Source organism: Cyclopterus lumpus, chromosome 25 (genome assembly GCF_009769545.1).
Source record: "Cyclopterus lumpus isolate fCycLum1 chromosome 25, fCycLum1.pri, whole genome shotgun sequence".
In the NCBI taxonomy this organism is placed as follows: domain Eukaryota; kingdom Metazoa; phylum Chordata; class Actinopteri; order Perciformes; family Cyclopteridae; genus Cyclopterus; species Cyclopterus lumpus.
In genome coordinates, this window is record NC_046990.1 from 12,112,084 (window position 1) to 12,135,346 (window position 23,263).

The 23,263-nt window shown below is 44.1% G+C and overlaps 3 protein-coding genes and 1 pseudogene across 5 annotated transcripts; 2 read left to right on the forward strand and 2 right to left on the reverse strand.

The window, feature by feature from the left end:
• LOC117728058 overlaps window positions 1-890 on the reverse strand; it is a 6,054-nt pseudogene extending 5,164 nt beyond the window's left edge.
• A 755-nt stretch (window positions 891-1,645) lies between these two features.
• tspan13a (tetraspanin 13a) lies at window positions 1,646-4,296 on the forward strand. Its single transcript, XM_034528756.1, has 6 exons — window positions 1,646-1,815; window positions 2,382-2,549; window positions 2,649-2,729; window positions 2,851-2,964; window positions 3,033-3,149; window positions 3,492-4,296. The coding sequence occupies exons 1-6, from the start codon at window positions 1,753-1,755 to the stop codon at window positions 3,564-3,566; spliced, it is 618 nt and encodes a 205-aa protein (XP_034384647.1). The 5' UTR covers window positions 1,646-1,752; the 3' UTR covers window positions 3,567-4,296.
• Window positions 4,297-7,055: 2,759 nt separating this feature from the next.
• On the reverse strand, window positions 7,056-18,574 carry bag6 (BCL2 associated athanogene 6). Of its 3 annotated transcripts, none has more exons than XM_034528667.1 (25): window positions 18,423-18,574; window positions 16,762-16,849; window positions 16,551-16,668; window positions 16,127-16,341; window positions 15,032-15,103; window positions 14,831-14,953; window positions 14,475-14,689; window positions 14,044-14,176; window positions 13,530-13,730; window positions 13,356-13,446; window positions 13,032-13,082; window positions 12,500-12,864; window positions 12,348-12,420; window positions 11,871-12,211; window positions 11,264-11,498; window positions 10,980-11,149; window positions 10,751-10,804; window positions 10,422-10,530; window positions 10,082-10,206; window positions 9,667-9,801; window positions 9,349-9,405; window positions 9,015-9,239; window positions 8,445-8,552; window positions 8,219-8,365; window positions 7,056-7,721 (listed from the first exon to the last, which is right to left on the reverse strand). In XM_034528667.1, the coding sequence occupies exons 2-25, from the start codon at window positions 16,840-16,842 to the stop codon at window positions 7,626-7,628; spliced, it is 3,540 nt and encodes a 1,179-aa protein (XP_034384558.1). In that variant the 5' UTR covers window positions 16,843-16,849; window positions 18,423-18,574; the 3' UTR covers window positions 7,056-7,625. The 3 variants fall into 3 exon arrangements, with proteins under 3 accessions (XP_034384558.1, XP_034384556.1, XP_034384557.1); XM_034528665.1 differs by having other exon boundaries at window positions 13,224-13,446; XM_034528666.1 differs by having other exon boundaries at window positions 7,160-7,721; window positions 12,512-12,864; window positions 13,224-13,446; window positions 18,423-18,551.
• glrx3 (glutaredoxin 3) lies at window positions 18,546-20,169 on the forward strand. Its single transcript, XM_034528668.1, has one exon. The coding sequence runs from the start codon at window positions 18,596-18,598 to the stop codon at window positions 19,571-19,573; it is 978 nt and encodes a 325-aa protein (XP_034384559.1). The 5' UTR covers window positions 18,546-18,595; the 3' UTR covers window positions 19,574-20,169.
• The last annotated feature ends 3,094 nt before the right edge of the window (window positions 20,170-23,263 follow it).

Below are 23,263 nucleotides of genomic sequence, written 5' to 3' on the forward strand. Positions count from 1 at the left end.
TGGTGGTAAACCATAAATAACCTGGTATGGCAGGATCTGTACCCAACGCGTGCTCCTTGCATGTCGTCACCTCATCATAGATTATTTCTAAAAAAAAACGACAACAAAAGTGTTGAAATGAAACTTTAAGTTCGGACATTTGAGACTTTCAAAAGTCGCTTCCTCATCTGCAGATAAGTGTTCGTTTCGGGAGCGTAGGCCCTCCAGTTGAGGTAAACAGGGGGCAACTCCTCTGGGCCCAGAAAGGCACTCTGTACATCAGTGATGATTCAAATCAGCTTCCCAATCACTTGAACAGTCCTTATTTTAATTATAAATCCAGAGTTATTTTCCTTCCTCCCGAGGGGGTCAAAGGAAACGCTGGCGCTTGCTTTGTGCTGGAGGATCCGGGTCATTTGAACTGAGTGTCGTACTCTGTCCCCATGTGGGCGCCGTGTGGAGGTAATAGATAGTCCTAAGTTAAGTTTAGAGCTTTAAAATGTTGCAATGGAAAAATATTATTTTACAAATGCATATGTATAAATATCAAACCAATTCAATCAAATGCAATGGAGTGCACGTTTGAAGTAGCAGGGGATAGAAAAAGCGAAGTAAAAGACACGTACCTCAAATGTACAAGTACTGGAGTAAATGTACTTTCCACTACTGTCAACAGATCTGAGTTCAGTTTCAGCAGACGTCATTATCTTCAAAGTCCAACAACAAACAGAACTCACCATGTGCAGATATCCCTTCGGTCTTGAAGGTCACCGCTACGTAATGCAGTTCTTCCTCCATTATCTTATCAGGTCCCGTTATCTCAAAGACAGCAGACCACACTCAGCTTATTGAGAGTGACCTTTGGTTTGGTTTCAGAGCGGAAATCAACTGTGAGCGATGCAACCTGCACTTCTTCTTTCTGAGTGTTGTAAGACGGGCAAAGTGGTGCTTTTTAGGGTTTGATGGGTTTTTTGGACATGCTCAGATTTCAGCCGAGGGCATCACTGGTCTTATTATAGTAAGGAAGGGAAATATTGCTATTTAGACTGCCTCTGTTTTTATTAATAACAATAATAATAATAAGTCTTGATGATACTTGTTGTGTTATCTGTGAAGTGCAATCATCTTCTTACTTAATCTTCTACCTTTTACAAACAGAACACTTTATTCACACAAACATTGAGTAAAGAAAGGTTTCTACCTCATTCATGCAAGTGAAATTTTAATTTCAAAACATTACTTTTCCAAGTTTATTCTGAAGATTTGAACCAGGCCAGCAATACGTGAAATCAATCGTCAGTCAAAGAGGAGCCAAAGAGATGAAGGAACCAGACTTGACCTTTCTGACCTAACAAGTAAACACCAGCAGAGGGCGACAATGAGACACTCAACGCACCTGTTGCCACTTAATAAGATAACCTTGCTAAATGTTAAATATTTATATATATGTATATGTATATGTATATATATATATTTATATATACATATATTAAATGTTATTACATATGTTCATACAAATGTGACAAGTGAATACATGGCCTCTAGTAACCTTTGACCCGGAGTGACTCATGATCTGGGTTAATTAGGACCCGACTGGTTGAGAACACTAGGATGACGTATGCGCGATAAACACAACGGACCAATCAGCGGGCAGGATGTGTTCCGGAAACGGTTGCACCTGCGGACGAGAAGCCGGAAGTAGTCGCGAGCCTCGAGCCTGACTGCGGGCTGGTGGAAACCCGGACAGTGACAGGTCGGACCCGGGGAGCAGCCATGGTGTGCGGGGGCTTCGTGTGCACGAGGAACGCGCTCAGCGCGCTCAACGTCCTCTATGCGGTGAGTGGCCGGCGCCATGTTGGACGGAGCCGCCGCCTTGGGTCCATATTCAGTTTACGAGGAGGTTTATTATTATGATGCTATTGTTGTACCTCTTTCAACTGAAGGCTGTGCAGTAAGCTTTACTTTACTGTAGTCTCTTTTACGTGTTCCTGTACTTAAAGAAAGGTGTACATATAAATAAATAAACGGATTAATATCTAAGTTAAAGGTACAATAAGTTCCAGCTTTTCTAATATGGTGATTTTTAAGTGTATGAATATGATAGTAACTGACTTCTTTGAGTTTCGACCTGGTAATCAGACATTTGAAGGAATCAACTTTTCGTCTGTGGGAAATTCTAATGGTTCTTTATATGAATGTTGATAATGAAAATAATACGATTTTAAATTGAAACGTTTCAACTCTAAGTTGAATTTAAGGCCAGACAACATTTGTCCAGTTCATCAATCAGCACGATGTTGATGGACCTCCATGACGCACAGTTCTTTAATTGGAGACATCCTGGTGACGTTGATTGTACCTCCTCCTTGTCGCCATGGTTACGTTGTTTACTTCCTCGTCAGCTGGTGAGTCTGCTGCTGATCGGAGTGGCAGCTTGGGGCAAATGGTTCGACCTGGTCTCCAGCATCAGGGTGGTGGCAGGGGTCATCGGCGTGGGCGCCTTCCTGCTGCTGGTTGCCTTTGTGGGCCTGTGCGGCGCCCTGAAGCACCACCAGGTCCTGCTCTTCTTCGTATCCTTTGGGTTGTTTGTCGTACATAAAGGAAATAACGCCCAGCTCCTTTTTAAATGGTAAAAGCAGCAACACGTCGACTTCCTGAACCCGCTCCAGTACATGATAATCCTGTTCACGGTGTTTATCATGCAGTTCTCTGTGTCCTGCGCGTGTCTGGCCCTGAATAAAGAACAACAGGTATGTTCAAAATACTCTCTCATGGGTTTAATGAATGGTGTAGCCTCGCACAAGTAATGTGTATTATTCTTCATGCTTTTGACATCTGAATGCAACCAGGCCGTGTGATTCTCATTCACAGAACCATCTGCTGGAGGTCGGATGGAACAAATCTGAGGCCACTCAAAGGGACGTAGAGAAAACCCTCAACTGCTGTGGCTTCACGTCTGTTCCCCACAACGGCTCCTGTGCTGCGGTCAGTACATCTCACTGGAATATGCTTTTCTTTTGTCATGTTGTTTACTCTTCAGCCTTCACTTCCAGAGTTGCTACGAGGGCGACCGTCCGTCTTGTGGCCCGTGCTCGAGCACCATCCAGCAGACCGCGGGAGAGGTGCTGCGCTTTGTGGGCGGCATCGGCCTCTTCTTCAGCTCCACAGAGGTCAGTCCGATGGACGCTGACGCGTGTTGACGTTTACCGGAGAACTGACTTTATTATGCACGGCAGGTCGTTCCAGCAAACATGAGAGAGAGATTAAAAAGAGGGAGGTTACTTTCTTAGATTGTTGAGGATAACGTGAGCACAACGTTTAATAATGACGATAATAATCTTCCGAGTTAATATTTGTGGATAAATGTTTTGCACTTGAACAATGAATACTGTTGGATATGGTAATATATGTTTTTAAATACATTTTAAATGGCAAATGGATGTTTTAAACAAGTTGTCTCGCTCACTCTGTATTTTGCTCACTTATTTACGCTCATTTTATTTTTATTACAGCTTCTTGGAGTTTGGCTCGCCCACAGATTCAGAAATCTCAAAGATCCTCGCTCAAATCCTGGAGCCTTTCTATAAGCACTCCCAGCTCAAAGCCCCCACATGAACTACTGAATAGAAGTCTTTCCTCTTGACGTATCACTCTTATCATTTGTACGTTTTAGAGTTGGCCTGTAATCTTTGCTGTGTCCCTCTTCAGTCTTAAAGACGGCTACACAGCACTTATCTCAGGACTGCTAACAGTCGCCAGCGGTCGTTCTGGACCCAGTAAGGCTGGAACTACAAACCCCGAGTGTGTTGAGGTGTGTGTGTGTGTGTGTGTGTGTGTGTGGGCTTATTGCTCATAAATACATCTGTTTGCTGTAATATTTGCTACTTGACTACTTTCATTGTTTGATTCATTCTTTTAGGGAGTAGTTCAAGGGAAATAAACTTGTTTCTTTTTCTGGCGGAGAGTTTGATGACTCGTGACTTTTGACCAGAGCGCAAATAAGCGTCAAATGATCAAACTGTTCCAAAGTGAAACTTGATGCATCAAGCGTTTCCTCTTTGTTTCTAATCGACGTTACCAGCAGCTTTGTATGCACACGCACACCTTATGCAAATATGCTGCAGGTGTCTGGATGCTTAACTACGCCCGGTGACCACGTTGGGTTAACAGGATGTTGATCGTTAGTTAATAGTCTGGCTCATGTTGCAGCTCGGTGATGAAGCTGTGATGGAACCAGCTTGTTGCTGTATATGTGTATGCATTGCTCTTTGTCTGCTGGTTTTAAAACTCATTCATATTAAATCATCTTTCATCATATCGACTGTTTCATTTTCCATCCAAAAATAAACATGCAGCACGTGGAAGAGAAATGTTGTATTTCATGCTTTGCGTGTCCCATTTAGTGCTAATGGAGAGCCGGCTTGCTCACAGTCCACCCCCCCAAACAGGATCCATTTGATCCCTGTCGGTCCAACCGGTTCCCCAAGGTGACGGTGACCTTCACGGCCACAATGCCTCGTCAAATAACTCTGTGTGCGCTGCGTGTAATTAACTTCACTCGTTTTCGATCTCTTCCTTCTAAGCAGCTCGTTACTCATCGACAGCACGGCCTTATTTAGACTTTTACTTTTACTTAAGACACGTTTATAGAGACCGATTTATAGTTGAACCGGCTCTTTGGGGTCTGGCCGTGCAGGAAAAAAGGGATGGCATTAAGAATTTAAGTGTTGCCCATATTTTATAATCGCTCTTAATCCTATAGTTTAAACATTGCCGGGTTCATGAAATGTACCGATCATTGTAACCACTGTATTCCTTTTCTTTAACATCTCTGGGAGCGTTGCAACGTGGTCGTTTCACCACCGCCAGACATCGTGGGAAAAGTGTCAATAAATATATCTTTCTAGAATTAGGGTATTGTTGCTGACTGGATATTATTCAAATATCTAGGGTTTGGTACTTGATACACAATAGAACAAGCACAGCAAGGCTTTGAGCGCAATTAAAGGACACAATCAGTTATTTTAAGTTATTCTTATTCTACACCACTTCAAAGACAGTCTTCTGCATAGGCTGCACTTTCTCTTTGTAGATAAATGGTTTTGTATAATAACATCTCAAGACTGCATACAATGAATTACAGGAACCCCCCAAAAAGTACAACCTTTAAACTTAAACCGTATTTTATTGTCATATACATATATGATATGTGTCATCTGGGATGGGTGGGCTGTGAAGCAACTGGGGGTTCAGTGCCTTGCTCAAGGACACTTCGACATGAACCGTGGGGAGAGCGGGGATTGAACCGGGTACCTTCTGGTGACGGGACGACTGCTCGTCCCCATGAGCTACAGCCACAGTTACATTGACATTTGATTTTGAAACCATTAATAATCAAATGAAAACAGCACAGATGGTTGAACAAATGGTTTCAAAATCAAATGTCAATGTAACTCTGGCTGTAGCTCATGGGGACGAGCGGTCGTCCCGTCACCAGAAGGTACCCGGTTCGATTCCAGCTCTCCCCACGGTTCATGTGTGTCCTTGAGCAAGGCACTAAACCCCCAGTTGCTCCCTGGGCGCTTATAAAATGTGGACGTAGACTAATGTCAGTTCCATCTCAAAACAAGACATTATGATACTTACATCTCCTTCACAGCAATCAAACTCATGGTCGTCCTCCAATCAGAGGATCGGTGGTTCGATCCCCGGCTGTGCCGGGGATCGAACCACCGATCCTCTGATTAAGACACTTAACCCCTAAATGTGCGACCGATCAAGACACTTAACCCCACATTTAGGAGTTAAGTGTCTTGAACCGCCGATCAAGATACTTAACTCCTAAATGTGGGGTTAAGTGTCTTGATCAGGGGTTCGAACTGCTGCACATTTAGGGGTTAAGTGTCTTAATCAGAGGATCGACGGTTCGATCCCCAGCTGGGGGTCGATCCTCTGATTGGAGGACGACCTTGAGTTTGATTGCTGTGAAGGAGATGTAAGAATCATAATGTCTTGTTTTGAGATGGAACTGACATTAGTCTACGTGCACATTTTATAAGCACCCAGGGAGCGACTGGGGGTTCAGTGCCTTGCTCAAGGACACACATGAACCGTGGGGAGAGCTGGAATCGAACCGGGTACCTTCTGGTGACGGGACGACCGCTCGTCCCCATGAGCTACAGCCAGAGTTACATTGACATTTGATTTTGAAACCATTTGTTCAACCATCTGTGCTGTTTTCATTTGATTATTAATGGTTTCAAAATCAAATGTCAATGTAACTGTGGCTGTAGCTCATGGGGACGAGCGGTCGTCCCGTCACCAGAAGGTACCCGGTTCAATCCCCGCTCTCCCCACGGTTCATGTCGAAGTGTCCTTGAGCAAGGCACTGAACCCCCAGTTGCTTCACAGCAGCCCATCCTTAGGGTTAAATGCAGAGGACACTTAACCCCTAAATGTCTAGTGTGTGTGAATGTTAGTGCTGATGTTCAGGTGGAACCGTAGCTCCTCCCATCAGTGGTCCCTATTGGCTAGTTAATAAAACACCACCCCCCAGCTGAAAGCTTCAAAGGCCATAAATGGGCTTTTCTTCCAAAGCCGTGTTTTGCATGGTGCATTCGTGGAGCTTTGATCACATCGTCACCTCATATTGACTTTTTGTTGTTGCCTGAAGACATTACTGCTCAATGTGGTGTGTAAACAACAACAAGGCCCTTGGGTTCCTCATGTGGCTCCTGAGAGCGAGATCCTTCCTGATAAGCAACCCAAGCCCAAAGGTTGAGATACAACACACGGTTTATTTAGCTCGGCAGGTCAAAGTCAATGTGAAGTGGTTTTTGAATTACAGCTGAAGAAACACTTTTGAGCTCGCAGTATTTGTTTGTCAATTTAATGTATTTCAGGAGAATATGGAATGTAAACAAGTAGACTATTTACTCAAGTAACGTTGGCGAGCTTTAATTTTCTGTGGTATAAGCAGGTCTTAAAAGGCTCATAACAAAGTGATTGTATGTCAAACAAGTCATAGAGTCTTAAATCATAAGTCACAACAAAGTATGCCCGAGTACTTCTTACAACACTTTTTAAAACTGAAATTTATTGTTACATACTTCACAATCGCCAATACTGATATCTGTGCTAAGCCATTTGTCTCAGATAATACTCAGACTTTCATACTGCATCAAGTGTTTTTAAATTTTTTATTAAGCTTACTTTACATTCATGTACCAAACCGCTTGTCCGTCACATGAAAGTATACTCTTGCACTCGAGAGTATTGACAGGAAGTCTAAAGTCCACTAAATAATGCAAATTTAGGCTCCATATTAACAAAGCAACACGAGGATATGAGGGCAAAGCAGACATACGACAAGTAAAGTGACCTGATGGGAGTCAAACTTAAATCCGATACCTTTTCATAAGGAACATTCTCTCAGCCAAAAGTTGGACCAAAATAAACATAGAAATAAATAGGCACTGGGAGAAGTAGTCACATTAGCATGAGGCAGTTAGTCAAGAGAGCCCAACTGCTTAAAAAGCCATACAGACAGTTTGGGGGGGTGAGGCGGCATTGGGGGGCAGTTTAATGAAGATCAAAGAAAAGATAAAAACAGAGAATCTTGCAGGTTTCATATCAGTTGAACTTGATTACGAGTCTGATGAAAAGGCCCTGTGTGCATTGGGGGAATGCTGGGAGTTGAAATCCGGGTCTTCCCTCACTCGTTTCTTGATGTCCGCTTTAACCTGAGACGGGAGAACATGTGATCGTCACGGCGTGTCAGAAGGGACACGCTTCATATCCAAAATGACTTGAACTAATAAAGAACTACGCCAGGATGTAAACATTACATTATAAACCAAGTAATAATGTCAGCATACCCAACAAATCTCCTACTAAACACAATTATCTTGGGCTTCATTAACGAAGACCATTATAATAATTATTATTCCACGTGCTGCAAAAAAAGTTACTGATTATTTTTCTATTGATTGACTAATGTATTATACAACCGATTGTTTGAGGTCAGCACTTATCCAAAACAAAGTATAGAATACATTATAAAACTGATCGCACCAATGTTTCCAAAGATCAACAGATTTGAAGCGAACCTTTGTTTAATTTAGACATAATTATATCGCCTCGTGTTCTTAAGACACACAGCAGTATAAACCGTGGGTCTCTGATGGAGATGGTGAGAACATGTGATGCACGACCCCAAAGGACACGAGGACTCGGTTACCTGCTCTGCATACGCTTCCTTCAGCTCCTGGGTCTCCAGCTCGTCCTGTAGTCGCTCAGCAGACGTGACGGGCTTCACGCCGGCTGTCCTGGCTGCTTGACTCACCGCATCAGAGAGGGAGAGGAGGCTTCCACCTCCCAGTCCTGTCTGAAAACACACGGAAGACAAAAGGTGAAGACAAGTGACATTCATTTGTAATAAGTAAAGTTACAACTGATCCGATTACCTTCCTGCGTTTAGCTGGCATGCCATGCAGATAAGCGTCAGACAGCGGGGGCTGAGCCTTCATCTTCCTCTGGGTCATCATATCACACCTGATGATGGGCACCCACTCCTACAACACACACGTGGGAATATGACTTGGCAGGGGGATCTTTTAAAAGGATGTTTTCAAACCCTTTGTTACTGGTCCTCCATTGCAACACAGAGGGACCAACTTGATCTCACTAATGCAAACCTCAGATTAGCTTTGGCTAAACTTGGAATTGCATTGTTGCACCGAATGATAAGTGTAGGTTTTGTTCACCGTCTCCTAGACTGAATGCTAAGGATCTCAACAAGCTGGCTGGACACAATCAATAATGTAATTGTACACATGCAACATCTGTTATCTATTAAGTATGCGTGAGAAGACCCTAAGTGTGTCTTTCCAGAAACAATTATAATCCACAGACAAAGGAAAGATCATTGAGTTTGTTCATTGGATTAAAGGTGAAGCAGGGCGGAGCTACAGATAAAGTGTAGTCAGGAAAACAAATAAAGATCCCTGTTAAGCAGTAACTGTGTGGGCTCTTACAGGTGGAACAGCTGCCGCCCAGGTCTCGGACTCTCGAGCAGACTCCTCACTCCCTCCCTCAGCTCCGGCCGCTGCCATGTCGCCCCCTAATGGTGCAGCGCCTCCCGAGGCCCCGAGGTCTCCAGGCAACACCCGTGTTTCCCGTGACGACGCCCTTGTGTCGTGTGACACCGACATGGCCTCCTCTGCTGTGGTGGCTGCAGCTGGTGAGAGGGTGTCCTCGATCTTTGGAAGTGGAGGACAACAAAATGACGGAACTAAAAGAGGCGGAGCGATGCCCAACCCTTCAAACGCCGCTCACCCGAAAAGGACATTAAAGACTCGACGCGCTTACCGCTGCACTTTGTGCTCGTTCAGGCTCTTGTGTGCCAGGTGCAGAAGACTGATCTGCCTGTGAAAGAATGTCATTTAATATTTATTAGCCATTTCAGACGTGGTGTCCTAAGTAACAGGATATGCAACAGCCATCAGATAAGACGGACGTGTGTATTCTGAAAACTTTCAATCTACAGTTCCAGAAACAAGATTTGTGGTAAACAAACACATTTTAAGTTCTCAAGTTCTGCAGCTATGATTTCCTCCATCTATATTATGGTAGGAAGCCAGAAGCTAAAACATCAATAAGTGCTTAAAAGAACAGCTGGTTCGTTACCTGTGTGTGAACGATGTAGTTCTGGATCTGCTCCTGTGAGATGGGGATGTGCTCCAGAATCACCTGCAGCCTCATTGTCATCATGCTGGTCATCCAGTTCACCAGGATGGGGCTGATGTCGCTGGACATCCTCCGCTGGAACGACAAGAGAAAACAAAGCTGTTATTGTACAGGTAGAACTGCTTCCTCTTGATTTTGTCGACGGGTTATTAATTCTAACCTCAAACATTTCATGGCTTTTAGCTTGTTTTTTTTTGCGTTTCCTGCCAAAAAACACTCAAGGGCATCGATGCCCGATGCAGATAAACATGACTTTGCACAAAGCACTAAACTGGACATCCTTTGACTAACATGCCACGGCCAGCTTCACCTGGAGCCTCCTGAACAGACCGGGAGAGAGAGATCGTATACTGACTATGCGGTGGTTGATGACGGCGGTGAGGGCTCTCTGGTCTCCTCGCAGGCAGTGCAAGTTGAGGGCGAGACACTCAAACAATGCCTGATTGCACATCTGTAACAGCTGAGGCCCATACGAGTCATCTGGATGAGAAAAATATTGATATTAACTAATGAGGGGGAAGTGCTACCTAGACAGTGGCAATAAACAGTGTTAAGCTACTACTTAAAAGCAGAATTCCTGATTAAGAATCCAACCGTGATAAGCTTTAGTGCTGCAGCCTACATTCAAAACACAAACTGAAACCAAAATATGCACATAAACCATCACCAATTGATTTAAACGTCCTAAAGTTTACCCGTGCAACGTAGAATATGGGTTGCAATGAGCATCAGCTGCTGTCTGAAGAAGGACATGTTGGTCTGAGTGATGTCAACGCCCTCCAACACTGTGACTGAAGACTCTCTCTGTGGGAGTGGAATAAATGTGTCATCAATACAATAACATTTCAACAGGTTGGTAAAAACTAAATACATTCTAACACCTTTAAAATGTCATCTGTGGTGCTTCTATAATGAAATACTGCCATGTCATTTAATTAGGGATGTCTGCGATAATTGTCACGTGCACACATTTAATGATATACTGCTTTGTATTTTAGCCGTGCAAGAGGAGGCGTGGACTCACAAAGCTCTCACTGATGTACTCCTCCAGTTCGGTCACAAGACTCTCCGCCGCAGCCTGGGGGTGGAAACGGACCAATGAGGGAGCAGAAGACGGCAAAGGTACACAAAACAATAGAAAAACACAAATCAGCCATGAGAAAACAATAATGAAAAGTAAATTAGCTTCATCTACTTTAAAAGATCTGAAATGAACAATAATTTAAAGGAAAAACATTTCTCCTCCAACTGACAGTAATGTTCTCGTCGGTGGGCTCTCTGCCGTTGAGGTAGTTCTGGGTGAAGAACTGGGACAGTTGAGGCTGGATGCGGCCAAGGGGCTGGTGCTGGCCATGAAGCAGCATCACCAGGTCTGACATGGTGAACGTCTGGCACACCAACATCAGCAGCTCTCCGAAAAACCCTGAGATTCACAGAAAATAAAATATTTAGACCAGTTATTTTCTAATATGCTCCGTGATCATAATGTGTCCCCCTTGGCAGCTGTATTACGACATAATATACTGGTGCGTGTTACCGGTAGGATCCTCAGGACTGATGAAGATGTTGGTTGCCTGGGACAGCCTCTGCATGAACTGGGCAATGCTCTCCGTGTCGTTCTGGGCCTGACCCAGAGAGCCCATCATGGTGCTCAGGACGCCACGGACGATGCCCGTGAACAGCTCCGGGTTGAGGGCTTCGGCACCTGCAGGGGGGGTGGGCCCTGCAGCAGGGGTGGTACCAGAGGGAGGTGGAGGGAAGATGGGTTGGGCCTAGAAATTAAATGAAACGTGGAGTAAAGATTTGTTAATGTTACTTTGAATGCAGTGATTTGTTTAAATGCTACATGCAATACACTGGTAACTCACTTCCAGCCCTCTGGGGGGCCATTAGGAGAGATGGTGATGACTATGTTGTTATATAAAAACCTTTAACAACCCATTAGTCTGATTTCAGGAGTACTTATATTCATCTTATTATAATATCTGGATATAATTGAACACACTTGTTCTTGACAACCTATTTCAAAGTGTTTTTCTGATGCACACATGATAAACAGATATAGCACAGGGCTACAGAAATTATATGCAAATTAAAAAGTTTCACACAAGCAAAAGTCACAAGTCAAATATTCAAACACTGACCTGCTGCATGAATTCACTCACTCCCTGGATGAAGGCTGGGACACCAGATGTGGTGACAGTAATGGAAGGGGCCCCTCCAGGGCCCCCAGTGGCACCACCGGCTACCCCCAGGAGAGACCCCAGGAGCTGGCTGAGGTCCGGGGGCATCTCCTGGGACTGGGCCTCAATGGAGTTGGTCTCAGATTGGCTCGGTGGATTAGTAGTGTTTGCAGTAGGCGGAGGAGTTGGACCCGAGTTGGAGAAAGAAAAGGAGGAGGAGGCGGAGGATGTTTGAGAGGAGGAAGAAAAGGAGGAAGAAGAGGACGTGGACGTAGAGGAGGAGGATGTGACTGTTTGACCAGCTGTTGCAAATAAAAAACAGATTGAAGTATTACTGATCGGAAGCAATCCCCGACTAATCATTCCATACTTTAAGCTATTATAATTATAGACAGATGGTAAAGCCAAAATCTAATTGCAATATTATTATTAACTTACGCATTTGTCCTGGCAGCAAAAGCTGTCCAACCAGTCCACTAATCATCTGGTTCAGAGCAGCAGGGTTGAAAGGCTGTGGAGAAAGATTTTTAAATTGTTCTCAAATGTTGACAATCATCCAAAAAGAAGGAAACAGGAACCAAATCAGATACCATTATCCCCACCTGTCCTGGCTGCTGGCCCGGCATGGCAGCTCTCACATTGATGGTGGTTCCCCGAGTGCCGAAGGCTGGAGTGGGCATGTTGGGTGCAAAAGGTGGTCGGGTGAACACAACCCTGGCCTGGGGCTGGGGGCCAGCATGGGGAGGCGGTGGGGGAGCAGTAGGTGTGGTGGTGGGTGTGTTAGGACCTGTGGTGGTAGTTGAGGAGTTGGCTGTGGAGCTGTAGCCAGGAGGGGTGGGCTGGGGTGCGGACGGATGGCCAGTGGCGGCGGTAGTGGCAGCACTAGTGGCTACGGCAGCAGCATATTGGCTTATCTGTTGCATGAGATTCCGCATAAAGTCAGGGGGGAGGGCACCTTAAGGGGGAAACAGAGACCAAGAAGTCAGAACAACATGACTTACAGAAGTAAACTATTTTCAGGAGTCACAAAAAGAAGGCTTCATGTGTGATATGACTAATATACAGTACATTAAGGTGTTTTACACGACTAGACTTATTTAAAACGCATCATGCCAAATGTACCTGGTTGTCCAGGCATTTGCTGTCCAGCTGCGGCAGGGTTAGCACCTGAGCCTGCACATACATACAAACACACACATAGTTTGAACTCCTTTTACAATACTTAATGAACTGCCAGTGTTGCTCTTTACAGAAGATATAACAGCACGTAGGATGCAGTAGTGTGGTATGGGGTTGTGGTGCATGATCACACACCATCCGTGTTCATCTGCATCATAACCACCGGGACTGCCTGGTGGCTGATTCTGATGACACGTGGGCCAGCCTGCCCCGGTCCAGCCTGCTGATTGGACTGGGAAGTATGTGTGGGCGGGGTCTGTCCCTGACCTGTCTGCTCCGACTGGCTGGCCGTTTGTGTGGGCGGGGCCTGTCCCTCAGTGCCGTTACCCGCAACAGTCACGGTGGCACCCAGGTTCATCTGTCAGTGAAGATGCAAGCAGAGTCAGTCTGATTGCATTCAAAGTTTGCATTAATAACTATAATACGCTTGCCTTCACTTACTTGCACTGGGATGTGATGGTGCACAGCTCCAGGCAGAGTGACTGGGGTGGCATAGTGGGAAAAAGGGCGGACCACATGCAAGTGGCGGGGCACAGGGCTCATGAGGTTCAATCGCAGGTCACTGAGGGCCACAAGGGCGTTACCAAGGAGACGGAGACACTCCCATGTCAGGATGAGAGTGCGCTGTTCCTCCTCTCTCTCCTGAGACAGAAAAGAAACCATTTAAAAAGGCAACTATATACTTTATGTTAAATACACAAGATTCACAGCATCTTTCTTGCTGAAGATTAGATGACATTATTGATACCACTCATTATCATGTGGTACATTACTCCATTTGTAATTATTTTATTGATGCAATACTTGCAGATATTAAAGTTATCGCTGTCTATGTGAATTTAAAAACTGTGGAATGTTTAAATATGGATATAGGGGCCTCTTTTAAAAAGCATACATTTCAGAAATATACTAAGGACCACTAGTTAATATTAGTATTTGGCTGTTTGCATCCTACTGTATTATTGTTGTATTCTGCAGTGGTGGCCGTCTCCAGGATGGTGTGAGCTCTCTGAATAAAGGGCTGCAGTCTCTCCTCCACCCGCCGAAGCTCAGACAACATCTCTGCCAACTCAGCTGGGCTCGGGTGACTAGGGACGAAAGGAGGGCAGAGATGATTACAATCAAACAACAACTGTGCACCAAACTGGTCAACAAAAAGATACAAAATATATATATTACAGGGAAAGACATCTACTGAAACACGATCAAATAACTAGTTTCAATCAGAAGAAGTGTCTCGTGCCGTGGCCCCGATAATCTTTTTTATTAAATTGAGGAATCAACTACATTTATTTTATGCTTAATACTTTCAGGTTTGTTTCAAAATTGCCTGACTTAATGAACTGAAAAAACTCAAATATCACTGAGAAAGAGAGGATGTCTCACTTGGGTCCAGGTTGGGGTGTTGGTCCCTCAGATTGTGCTGAAGAGGTGGTTGGAGGTGGGGGAGTTGTTGGAGGTGGGGAGGTATCCATGGGCTGGGCAGAGGGAGAGGGAGTGGAGGTGGTAGATGAAGATAAGGGAGGAGGGGGAGCAGCAGCAGCAGCAGGAGCAGGAGGAGCAGCAGTCTCTGTTGGAGCAGATGAATCACTTGCCCTACCCTGAAGAAAGAAAAGACACAAGACAGCAGGCAAATGTATTGTGTGAATTTTTAGTAACCTATTAAAAAGTGGCCAGCGCCACAAGAAAAAATCATTTCTGCTGAGTCACCCCCCCAAAATACCCTGAAGGTGAGCCCTCACCTCCATCCTGTGGATGAGATCATTGATGTCCCTCAGCAGGTTCTCAGCCAGCACCAGCCTCAGCCTCGGCTCGCTCTGCACTGGTTGGTCCATATCAATGTGCACATTCACAGACCCATTGCTCTGAAATAGAAAAGGGGGCCGTCAACAAACCACAGGGAAATGTGAAGTGATATTTTATGCAGTCAGCAGGCATCTTACCCCAGTGCTGGTTGTGACTCTGGCATTCCTGGCGTTCTCTCCCATACCAGACACCATCTGCTGAACTGACATCTAAACAACAACATCACAGAAGTAATGCGCATTTAGAAACAATACTTAGCATGCAAGACAAACCATACTAAATATATTGTTTATTTTATTCAAAAACAAATTTGTCCTTTACATCTCCGTTATGACTTCTGTTCAAGAAAGTAATAAGTTTCAAGTTGCTGTTCATCACACTGGACTGCCTGCTCAGGTATGTCAGAAACAATGACAGTCAGCTAGTTTGTACTACGCTGGACTTTGTACAATAAATTATTAGTCAATATTCATACACAATTTTCTTCTTAATTGTTGCCAGTCATTATGAATTGTCTGGTGAGCTCACTTCTGTCCATCTCCCCTGGAAACACACAAGGCTGTATTCACCTTTTCTCACACTCCCGTAAGAACTACATAGAATTAGTAGTTTTAATTATGTATTATAAGCTTGGTAGAGCTAGTGTTAGAAAGTCTAACAGGTCATAATACAATTTCTTATACTGGTGTGAAAACATGTCCCTCAAACGACAAAAACTACATATGAAAACATCATGATAGCGTTATAATTTACCTGTTGTCCAATATATATTTTAACTGCGCAGAGCGTGAACGCACCATACAAGACAACTTCCCTTAACTTTAGCCAGTTAGCTCTTTATAATTAGAAGATGAGCCGGCCACTGTGATTACTCTGAACCACAATATAAGACCAGTTTGATTATGTGAGCCGTTTCAACAGCTTTTACGGTTTATTTTGAACTTGTAAGTGTAACAAATTTGGTTCTTATGTCTTCTTCACACACCAAGTGTGTGTGCCTGTGACATTGCAGTTTGTACATGTAACTATTATGTAAATCTGAAACATATAACTTCTTTACGGGTCATGGCCGATCAGCTGAAAACCAGACCGCTTCAATGGCAGTCAGGCAATCGGTGCATCTCTAGGCTCCATCGGTCAGCACAGTATAGTCAAAATTCATACTGATGTACTTTCTATACATTCAGTACCTTCCACCCCAACCACTTAAATACAATGAACAGCAGACCTACTTGTATCTGCTGGGGGTCCATGATGTTGACAGGAAGGTTGAAGGTGCCCAGCATTACATAGCTGTTAGCGTTGCGATCATGTGGAGGCACTTGTGATGGTCCCTGGGAGGATGAGGAGGGTCCACTATCAGCTGAAGTGCCTCCTGACCCCGAGCCAGGTTGTGAGGGCGGAGGGGGCGCCCGCTCCACAAGATGTATCACCTTGCCATCCACATCTGGGACAAAAAAGAACTGCAGTTACACATTTGATGGTGTGTTGACGTCAGTTTTGTTTTGAGAAACAAAATAAATTCTAGCTGCATTATACATTGCCGAGCAATTACTTTTGCCGGAACTACTTAATATTGCGAAGGAACTCAAAAACAAATTGAAACAAGATAAAATCAAGTTCTGCATTGCTTTAAATGATCCAGTGGTTACTTACTGTAGTCTGCCAGAGTCCTTTCATCCTGTAAGACTCTGCCCTGATAGATCAGCCTCTGTTTGTCCACCGGGATACCCACTGAAGGGGCAATGTGCTCCTTGAAATCTTTCACTGTCAACTACAAAAAAGATGGAACAGACACGAGTCAGACGACTACGAAGGCTGAATGAAAATGCACTCTAGAGTTCGTAGGAGAGATGTCATAATTTACCTGAGCACCAACTGTGTAGGTTCTGCTTTGGGAGTCTAGTGTTTTGACCGTCACCTCTATGTCTGCAGTTTGTTCCTCCATGGTGTTTCTATAGCAAAAGATAAGATGTTCCAGAAGGCCCGACTGATACTAAACACTCAAGGCCAATATCAATATTTAAGTTTACATTTTTTTTTAAGGATCCCTTGAATGTGTTTTTAAAAGAACTGCACAAGACTAAGAAGGGCATTTTAAACATGTCACCCGAGGACAGACGCGGAGGCAATGTTTCTAAATTACCTCAAATATATAATTGGCATTAATTTACTGTAAATTCTCGGTACTCATCAGCTGCCATATACACTGACGTGATACATCGGTGGTTCGCGAATATTAGTCGATATATAGGCTAAACTAACTAATTAGCTAGTCTGATGCAAGGGTACAACCAACAGTGATTTTCATTCTCAATTAATTGTTCATTTTTTTCATTACCCGACTAATTATCAAGTCGAGTTTATAAAGAAAATAACGGCCATGACAATTTCTGTTCAGGGCAGTGTGTTAATGATTTTAAATGTCAGTGCTCTGAAAAATAAAGTTTTTAAATGGCATGTTTTTTAAGGATCAGTTCAAAGCCCCAAAATGTTCCCTTTATGTAGAGAGGCGAAGCAGCAGATTGGAAAAGTTGAGACTAATGAATGTTGTGGGTGCATCTTTTATTAATAAATAAATTAAAAGTTTATCAGCAATTCTGACAATTTATTTTATGTTGATTGGTCGACATTCAATTGGCAAAATGTTTTTCACATTATTCTGATCAATAAAATGTGTCTTGAACTCTTAGTACTGCTGCACCACGAGCTAGTGCTCAGAATTAATCCCGTACTTGTTTAGTTGAGCAACCGAAAAATATTATATTCATCATCATTATTATTATTATTCAGCCAGCTACTGAAGTGTGAGGATTTTCCTCTCTTTTATATCCTTGTAAATTAAATTATTTCGACTATACTGTGACAAAACCTTCAGGCTCTTGAAACATTGTTCAGGCCTTATGAGTAACTCAATTATAATGGAGGAAGTAATTGAGAGGCTGATCAACAATAGAAACAATTGTTGTCTTACTCCTTAAAACACAACGTATCTTAATCCCGAAACTGGCAAAAACGTTGCTTCCTTATTATAGTTATACAAACAAATCACATTACAGCTAGCAGTTGCTGGAGGGTCACGTACATCTTGTTACCTGCCATGTGTAAACTTAGCCAATTAGCTAATCCAAACCGAAGGTAATTGAAAAGAAAGAAGTAGAGGCTGAGCAGCTAACGTGAGCTCCACGTAACGTTAGCATCATAATGTCAGGTTAGTTTAACAGCTTTGACGACTGACGTTAGCAGAGTTAACGCAGGTTAGCTGCATCCTGCGAGGCCAGTCGACGGGTGTTAGCACTAATTCAACAGTTTCAACAGAGCTCGAACAGTAACCTAATTACGGAAAACGTTCGCCAGCATCGGCTTGCTAGCAGGATTTAGCTTCGTCCAAATTAGAAACGTTTGCGACAGAAGCTAACTTTGAAGAGCTAACGTTCACTGAGCTAAGCTAACGGTACAAACCAAACGTTACAATAAGCAGATTGTGTCGTGCGTGTGTGTAATAATGGAATGTTGTTCAACGGTTACCTTGAAAGTCACACTTGTCTTTTCAAGTCATCCAGTGTGTGAAGCCCTTTCTTATCACCAAATAACATGCAAATGACTTCCTAGTGCGAGCTCGAGCACTTGTGAGAAGCTAACGGGCCGAGCGGATGTGACGTCGGAGCAACACCGGAAGCGCTGCACAGAGCGAAGAAAAAATGGCGAATCTCGTGGAAGCGACAACAAATCAGCAGTTTGAAGATGTCCTAGCCAAAGCTGGAAAATGCCTGACCGTGGTGCATTTCCAGGCCGCGTGGGCTCCTCAGTGTGTCCAAATGAACGAGGTGATGGCCGAGCTGGCCAAGGAGCACGCGCAGACCAGTTTTGTCAAGCTGGAGGCGGAAGCGGTGCCAGAGGTGTCGGAGAAGTACGAGATCAGTTCTGTCCCCACTTTCCTTTTCTTCAAAGCAGGGGAGAAGGTGGACCGCATGGATGGAGCCCATGCTCCGGAGCTGACCAAGAAGGTGCAGCGCCTGGCGGTCACCGGGAGTCCGGTGGGAGCCGCGGAGGGCACCGCCACGGACTTGAATCAGCGGCTGAAAATGCTGCTCAACGCGGCGCCCTGCATGCTCTTCATGAAGGGGTCCTCCCAGGAGCCCCGCTGCGGCTTCAGCCGGCAGATCGTGGCCCTGCTGAAAGAGCACAGCATCCAGTTCAGCAGTTTCGACATCCTGTCCGACGAGGAGGTCCGACAGGGGCTGAAGACCTACTCCAACTGGCCCACCTACCCTCAGCTGTATGCGAATGGGGAGCTGGTGGGAGGACTGGACATTGTGAAGGAGCTGGCTGAGTCCGGGGAGCTGGAGAACACATGCCCGAAGGCTGTCACCATGGAGCACCGGCTGAAGACCATCATCAACCAGAGTTCTGTCATGCTGTTCATGAAAGGCAACAAGGAGGCTGCAAAATGTGGCTTCAGCAGGCAGACACTGGAGATTCTGAACAACACCGGGGTGGATTATGACACCTTTGATATTCTGCAGGATGAAGAGGTGCGCCAGGGGCTCAAGACCTATTCTAACTGGCCAACCTACCCCCAGCTCTATGTGAAAGGAGATCTGATCGGAGGTCTGGACATACTCAAGGAGCTGAAGGAGAGTGGAGACCTGGTATCGGTGCTGAAGGGGGAGTCGTAGGTGTGTCTGCCATGCCACTGGGGCCAAGAAGAAGCCACTGCACATGCATATGTGTAACATTATACATATGGCCAGGAAGTGGATAAAAGAGTTTATGGATATACATATTAGATTGAATAATCAATAGATTAATCAAACTGTCATTTGGATGAGTTCACGTTCTCCTTTAACTAAACAAATTAAACTGCATTTAATGAGATTTGACTTTTGGTTTTCATTTGCAAGGTACCTTCATAGTAATTCTTGAAAATACATCTTAAGAAAAGTGAAAGTTGAGCAATCCCTGTGCTCGGCCTGAGTTTATAAATCCCTGTCTGACAGTGAACAGTTGGCTTGAGTTCATATTTACTGTTGTCTTTATTAGTTGGGGTTACATTTGTCCTTCCAGTATTCACAGCATCGGTTTATATTTAATGAAGCATTATTTATCCAGCCTCTTGACCTTTCATGCCATCCTGTTCACACTTTCTTCACATGAGAGGCAGACAGACTGTTTAACTAAATCCAATAATCACTCTGGTTTAAATACTTAGATCTAAGTATCACTTATTGTTTCTTTGTCCTTCAACAACATTGTGATTAAACAATAAAAACACTTGAGATGTGGTGTTCTTGGTGCTGCTTCCAAAGCTAACGTGGGAAATAGTATTTTGTAGAATCGATGGGAAACTAAACAAAACCCGTATTCAAAAACAGGAAAACAACAAGGCCTTTAACCTAATATGTAAGAGGAAAGATTGTTTGACATATTGTGTTTTTGTAACCATAAATTCAGCACATCCATCATTCTTTGCTGTTGTTCAACTGCCATTACATTTAAAAGTTTGCCAACTGGTATCCAACAACAAATAAAGTAAACCTTGCAGGCACATAAAAAATATATAAGCGTCACAAAGATCGTAACTTTCTGCTCATCGTATGGTCGTGTGAATGTCAGGAGTGAAAAGATTGCAACAGGATTAATGAATCTAACTGTGATTTTACAACAAAATAATGAATCTAACTGATTTTACACTCCATCTGAGTCACTGAGGCAGAGACCGGCTGGTCCCTCAGCACAAGGCATGAAGATGAGGAGCAGCAGAAGTAGTTGGAAAAGATGAATCACACAAGACAGCAGGAACATGTATTATTGTGATGTGAGATTTCCACCAAGATAACAGAAACAGTTGATTCATTGGAGTATGGGTTTGATTTAGGATGCCCTTGACATCAAAATGTGTATTTCCTGTAGAAGTTTCTGCAGGTGTAACGTGTCCTGTGTCACCACCTTGTGGAAGTCTGTGTCGAACACATGTATTGATACCTGATCTCTCATCTGATATATTTAGACCTATGCTCGGACATATGACTTTTCAAACATTATATGGACTAAAAGATTGAACTTCAAAAGATTAACAGATACAATAATCTACATATTGGGTCAACAATTTGGTTTCTCACAACCTGAAGAAGACAGACACACACTCTATAGCATAGGATGACTAAAGTCATCTTCAAACACGTAGTGATTGTGTGTGGGCCGGAGCGAACACAAACTCATTATCAATGCCCTGTTTAAGGATATTTAGAAAAGGGTACCTGAGGTTGCAGCATGTTGGTTGACTTGCCAATAGTAAGAACGGTTCTATAATTAACTTAAACCACCCCCTCCTCCATATGATGATGACTCAGAAGGCCTCGTGAAGAGGGCTTTAAGCGAGTTTATCCCTTGGGCAGATTTTGGAACACGAAGCTTGCTTTGTGAAAGAAGGATTTGTTTCACTATAACAGTGTTCATTGTGAAGCCAGAGGGACACTGACACCCCACATTTAACCCATTGCTCTCCTCCCTGAGAGATCAGGGGTACTGAAGCCGTATGTTAATCATTTTATACACCCAACCTTTTTCAAAGTCACATGTTGGAACACATTCCTGCTCTCTGAGAACCAGCTGAGACCCAGTCACAGGACTACCTGCTGTAGGGTAAACCACCTTAAAGGAGACCCAGTCACAGGACTACCTGCTGTAGGGTAAACCACCTTAAAGGAGACCCAGTCACAGGACTACCTGCTGTAGGGTAAACCACCTTAAAGGAGACCCAGTCACAGGACTACCTGCTGTAAGGTAAACCACCTTAAAGGAGACCCAGTCACAGGACTACCTGCTGTAGGGTAAACCACCTTAAAGGAGACCCAGTCACAGGACTACCTGCTGTAGGGTAAACCACCTTAAAGGAGACCCAGTCACAGGACTACCTGCTGTAAGGTAAACCACCTTAAAGGAGACCCAGTCACAGGACTACCTGCTGTAGGGTAAACCACCTTAAAGGAGACCCAGTCACAGGACTACCTGCTGTAGGGTAAACCACCTTAAAGGAGACCCAGTCACAGGACTACCTGCTGTAGGGTAAACCACCTTAAAGGAGACCCAGTCACAGGACTACCTGCTGTAAGGTAAACCACCTTAAAGGAGACCCAGTCACAGGACTACCTGCTGTAAGGTAAACCACCTTAAAGGAGACCCAGTCACAGGACTACCTGCTGTAGGGTAAACCACCTTAAAGGAGACCCAGTCACAGGACTACCTGCTGTAAGGTAAACCACCTTAAAGGAGACCCAGTCACAGGACTACCTGCTGTAAGGTAAACCACCTTAAAGGAGACCCAGTCACAGGACTACCTGCTGTAAGGTAAACCACCTTAAAGGAGACCCAGTCACAGGACTACCTGCTGTAGGGTAAACCACCTTAAAGGAGACCCAGTCACAGGACTACCTGCTGTAGGGTAAACCACCTTAAAGGAGACCCAGTCACAGGACTACCTGCTGTAAGGTAAACCACCTTAAAGGAGACCCAGTCACAGGACTACCTGCTGTAAGGTAAACCACCTTAAAGGAGACCCAGTCACAGGACTACCTGCTGTAGGGTAAACCACCTTAAAGGAGACCCAGTCACAGGACTACCTGCTGTAGGGTAAACCACCTTAAAGGAGACCCAGTCACAGGACTACCTGCTGTAAGGTAAACCACCTTAAAGGAGACCCAGTCACAGGACTACCTGCTGTAAGGTAAACCACCTTAAAGGAGACCCAGTCACAGGACTACCTGCTGTAAGGTAAACCACCTTAAAGGAGACCCAGTCACAGGACTACCTGCTGTAGGGTAAACCACCTTAAAGGAGACCCAGTCACAGGACTACCTGCTGTAAGGTAAACCACCTTAAAGGAGACCCAGTCACAGGACTACCTGCTGTAAGGTAAACCAGACCAACAAACAAACTAAAACACACACAGACCAACAAACAAACTAAAACACACACAGACCAACAAACAAACAAAAACACACACAGATCAACAAACAAACTAAAACACACAGACCAACAAACAAACTAAAACACACAGACCAACAAACAAACTAAAACACACACAGACCAACAAACAAACTAAAACACACACAGACCAACAAACAAACTAAAACACACACAGACCAACAAACAAACAAAAACACACACAGATCAACAAACAAACTAAAACACACACAGACCAACAAACAAACTAAAACACACACAGACCAACAAACAAACAAACTAAAACACACACAGACCAACAAACAAACTAAAACACACACAGACCAACAAACAAACAAAAACACACACAGACCAACAAACAAACAAAAACACACACAGATCAACAAACAAACTAAAACACACAC

What these genes read in the sequence shown, in the direction of transcription:
- bag6 (XM_034528665.1), bottom strand. Translation starts at nt 16,842, where the DNA reads ATGGAGGAACAAACTGCAGACATAGAGGTGACGGTCAAAACACTAGAC. An exon ending in AACGAGCACAAAGTGCAGCG is followed by an intron (nt 9,240 to 9,348) that starts GTAAGCGCGTCG and finishes CCACTTCCAAAG; the next exon opens with ATCGAGGACACCCTCTCACC. An exon ending in TGCCAGCTAAACGCAGGAAG is followed by an intron (nt 8,366 to 8,444) that starts GTAATCGGATCA and finishes GTGTGTTTTCAG; the next exon opens with ACAGGACTGGGAGGTGGAAG.
- tspan13a (XM_034528756.1), top strand. Translation starts at nt 1,753, where the DNA reads ATGGTGTGCGGGGGCTTCGTGTGCACGAGGAACGCGCTCAGCGCGCTC. An exon ending in CGCTCAACGTCCTCTATGCG is followed by an intron (nt 1,816 to 2,381) that starts GTGAGTGGCCGG and finishes CTTCCTCGTCAG; the next exon opens with CTGGTGAGTCTGCTGCTGAT. An exon ending in ACAACGGCTCCTGTGCTGCG is followed by an intron (nt 2,965 to 3,032) that starts GTCAGTACATCT and finishes CTTCACTTCCAG; the next exon opens with AGTTGCTACGAGGGCGACCG.
- glrx3 (XM_034528668.1), top strand. Translation starts at nt 18,596, where the DNA reads ATGGCGAATCTCGTGGAAGCGACAACAAATCAGCAGTTTGAAGATGTC.